This window comes from Camelina sativa, chromosome 19 (assembly GCF_000633955.1).
Source record: "Camelina sativa cultivar DH55 chromosome 19, Cs, whole genome shotgun sequence".
In the NCBI taxonomy this organism is placed as follows: domain Eukaryota; kingdom Viridiplantae; phylum Streptophyta; class Magnoliopsida; order Brassicales; family Brassicaceae; genus Camelina; species Camelina sativa.
The window spans coordinates 13,577,532-13,581,800 of record NC_025703.1 but is presented as its reverse complement, the minus strand read 5'-3'; the positions used below and the strand labels follow the sequence as shown (position 1 = coordinate 13,581,800).

Sequence of the window (4,269 nt, the reverse complement as noted above, 5' to 3'; positions counted from 1 at the left end):
TTTTTATTTTTTTTTTTTTTTTTTTGATGTCGAGGCTTTTATTGGTTTATTGATTTATAAATACAAATTAGATTTTTTTTTTAAGATTATTGGCTTTGAAATCAAAGATATAGGAATTTTGAATTAACATGTTTTACTCGCATATTTAGATAAAACAAGAATTTAAACAAGGCTACCAACCAGAACCATGTAATAAAGGGAGAGAACGATGAATGCAAAAGGTTTTATGTTTATATAATAAGTTATTTTGTCTAAACCAGTTTTTTTTAACATCCATCGAAATCACATGTGAGATTTTATAATTCTTATTTTTAACTAAAAAAATGTATTCAAAATCACTTAGAACCGCCTTCAATATTTTTTTTTTAAAAAAGAATTGTTAACTTTCCAATAACAGTGGATTTGATGAGATTTTTTAAAACTAGTGATTGATTAACATGAGATTATAAATGATTTTGAATGATTTTACCTAAATACCAAGTTCACTAACATAGAATTTGAGTGGATATTTAGAAATCCCTAATTGACTAACATGTGATTCTAATAAAAAATCAAAATCTTCTAAAATGGCTAATTCAATACATCTTCCTTTATGTTTATCTGCGTAACTATATATATAAACACATCCAATGTATAACAACAACAACAACTTAAAAAGATAATATCATAAAAATGGCTATCACGAAGAAAATGTTGCTTGCATTTGTTCTAACTATTCTCTTTGTCATGTCTTCAATTCATTGTGACGATAGCACTCATGGTACTAGTTTATTATTTTATACACACTATACCTGTTTAGTTTTATGGAGATTTTTTTTTTTCTTTTATGAAATTGAATATGTTGTATGATTATTGTAACATAGGTTTTGGAATAAAGCAAGAGATTAAGCAATGCTACCAACGAGACACATGTAAAAAGGAAGGACACGCTGGATGCGAGAGGTTTTGTGTTTATTTTATACATAGTAGAGTATATGGTGAATGTTATGATAACTTATGTTGTTGTATGTCACTGGCAAAATAATTTGTTAAAAATTATGTATTTGCTACTTCCAATAAAGTTATTAGTTTTCAAATTTTTTTGATATCCAACGAATAAATCACTCAAAAAAAATCAAAACAAGATATTTAAAGGATCGCAAAATAAAATTTTAGGGATTTTATATGTTGTTTTGTTGTTGTCATGTTTTCTTTAGCATTATAGTTTTTTGATCTTTTTCCAACTACTTGTATTTCTCTTGTAACCCATATGTCACAACTTACAACCACAAACGAAAATAGTATAAAATTTAACATTCATACCAAAAAAACACAAAACACTTGCAGGTGGTAATAATAAACCACCTGCAAAATAAAAAACCTTTAGAGATAAATATAGCCCATTTAAAGATAATAATTTCATAATTGATAAGAGAGAGAGACAGAATAATGTCATAATTGATAAGAGAGAGAGACAGAGCGTCGAAGAGAAGACAAAAAAAAAAAGTGATTGGATTGGTCAAAAAAATGGAAGCGGCGAAGAAACATAGTGTTACAAATAAGCTTCTCGCCGTGAAAGCAGCTTCCGGCAAGACTTATACCCAATTAGCGGAGGAGACTGGTCTCACCAACGTCTACGTAGCTCAGCTTCTCCGCCGTCAAGCCCAGCTCAAACCCGATACAGTCCTCCAGAAGCTCAAGGAAGCTTTACCATCTCTGACTGATGACCTCATCGGAGATATGATGTCTCCGCCTTGGAGATCCTATGATCCTAATCTCATCCAAGAACCAACCATCTACAGGTTTGCTCTCTAAATTTTACATCTTTTTCTTTTTTGGGACTAGTTTTTTGATTTTTGTTTTTTTTGGGGTTTTGATTTTTTTTTGATTAAGGTTGAATGAAGCAGTGATGCATTTTGGTGAGAGTATAAAGGAGATTATCAATGAAGATTTTGGTGACGGCATGTAAGTTTTCAATCTTCTTTTGTATGTACAAGTCTTGAATCGTTGCTTAAAGAACCATTGTTTAGTAGTAGAATCCTTTGTGCTCCATTTGTGTTATATCGTTGAGATGATTGAATTGAAAGTTTCTTGATTTATATGGCTTTGTGTGTTCTATGTTCTTTGTAAAGTCTGAGTTTTGATCGTTGCTACTTGCTTAAAGGGTCATTGTTTTAGTAGATTCCTCTTGCTCCATTTTGTTCATATGTTGAGACTTAAGATGATTGAATTGAATTGATTTATCGGCATGTATGTATATGTTCTTTGTAAAGTCTGAGTTTTGAACGTTGCTTGAAGGGTCATTTTTGGTAGTTACCTTTGTGCTGGTTCATATGTTGAGAGGATTGAACTGAAAGATTCTTGATTTATTATGGCTGGTGTGTTCACTTCTGTAGAGTTATGATCACATAGAACCTTGTACATGTATGAACTTTACTTTATTTAACACTTTGTAGCTGAACTAGCACGCATTGCTTTAAGGAGAAGCTAGAAATGTCGACAATATTACTAGATTTGTCGCAGAACATGTTGAAAAGGATATATTGGCATTCCTCTGTGTGTGTGAGATACGATTGATTCCTAGTTGGCTTTTGTGTTGGCCAAATTTTGTATGTGATAGTGATCTATCTATATTTTCATGCCTATTGAAGCTGAGTCGTTGTTACTTTGTGTGTGTATTTGTTTAGCATGTCGGCGATAGATTTCTATTGCTCTGTGGACAAAGTTAAGGGAGTGGATGGTAACAATCGTGTGGTCGTGACACTTGATGGGAAGTATCTTTCACATTCCGAACAGGTTAGTGTTGCATTTTATAATGCTTGTTTCAATATAAGTGTTCAGAATGTGTGAATGATTTGAGATCATTTTTGTTGCAGAGGACGGAGAATATGGTTTCAAGGCTTAATCTCAAGGGAAGTACAAGCGAATGATATAAATGTAAAGAAGCCTTTAAGCATTGTCAGCTATATCATTGTAATGCGTATGGTGTTTGTTTATATGTACTCTATAGCCTCCAGGTTAAAGCTGTTTCAGGTTGAATAACAGTGCAGTAATAAAAACAAGACAACAATTTCTATCTTTGTCTTAAACATTATAATCAAGTTCTGACTCATGCTTGATATCGATTGAATAAAGTTTCTGGCAGTCTTATGAACCCGAGATGTAACCATGTCAGTATTAGAATTGTTAAGAGATACACGCATGAAGATCGATTATTTATAATAAAAGTATACAACACAATCAATTGCTAAAATATCAACATAATCAATTGCTAAAATATTCGATGATTAACTATAATGATGACGATCACATAAAAAAAAAATTCGGAATAAAGGAGAGATTGAAAAACCAACAGTTTGTTAAGCACGCACGTTAAAGGAGATGAGAATTGTAGAGAAGAAGATGAAGCGACCAGATATGTGTCCCATTGAGAGATATACAAATTAGCAAGGTTTAAAGAATAACTGAAACGGTGAAACAATGAAATCAAATAAATTTTCTTGAACCGTGACCCTGCGGGTTCGACGGGTCTACCGGGTCGCGGGTTTATAGCGGTTTATTTTGGGTTTTTTTGTTTACCGGTTAGAAGCAGTAGACCCAAACTGGGGAAGTATCCGGGTCACGGTCCGACCGGTCGAACCGTCCTCTCATATTACTAGTTTACTACTATGCATGCAATGGAAATCAAACTGGACTTAATTCATTACTAGTAGATAACGTAAATGTAATGGATGCTCCATTTTTTGTTTTTACTTGCGACCAATTAATGCTCGACATGAGTAATCATTTTTTTGGGTTGTCAAGCGCTTTTTTGTAAAGAATTTGGAAGTTTTTTGGACTGATACAGACAAAAAAATGCTACATGATATTTGTTTATGTGTCTTTTTTCGAACTCGCATATGCACCAATTATATTCGTTTCCAATGTTTCATATACATCTTAGAATTACTAGATACAGTATTGTTTAAACCCTTCATATTTTATAGAAGAGTTTTTTTCAACAAATATATGTGTACAATAATAGTCAAATCCAAATTTTCTTGACACCACTATTTTCTTGTAATAGGGGCTATACAGTGTCTAGCTACTAGAGAGTAGGCAAAGAAATATGTTTCAATTTATCACAAATATTTACATTTCTGGTTCCTAAAATACAAGATACCATATGTGTAAACCAACGACCGGATGCAATTAGAATATATCATATCTATAAACCATTGACCTTAACGAGTAACTAGGTGAAGTTTGTTCAAAGCTAGGCAAACGTTATGTTTGTCAAATCGTAAACAA

General features: G+C 32.3%; 1 protein-coding gene across 1 annotated transcript; it reads left to right on the top strand.

Annotated features, from left to right (window-relative positions):
• LOC104766262 (cyanate hydratase-like) lies at positions 1,405-3,133 on the top strand. The gene is made up of 4 exons (XM_010490114.2): positions 1,405-1,781; positions 1,873-1,944; positions 2,667-2,775; positions 2,856-3,133. Exons 1-4 carry the CDS (start codon positions 1,507-1,509, stop codon positions 2,907-2,909), a joined length of 510 nt encoding a protein of 169 aa, XP_010488416.1. The 5' UTR covers positions 1,405-1,506; the 3' UTR covers positions 2,910-3,133.

Coding starts and splice junctions, on each gene's coding strand:
- LOC104766262 (XM_010490114.2), top strand. CDS start 1,507: ATGGAAGCGGCGAAGAAACATAGTGTTACAAATAAGCTTCTCGCCGTG. Junction 1,945..2,666: donor GAAGATTTTGGTGACGGCAT/GTAAGTTTTCAA, acceptor GTATTTGTTTAG/CATGTCGGCGATAGATTTCT. Junction 2,776..2,855: donor ATCTTTCACATTCCGAACAG/GTTAGTGTTGCA, acceptor TTTTTGTTGCAG/AGGACGGAGAATATGGTTTC.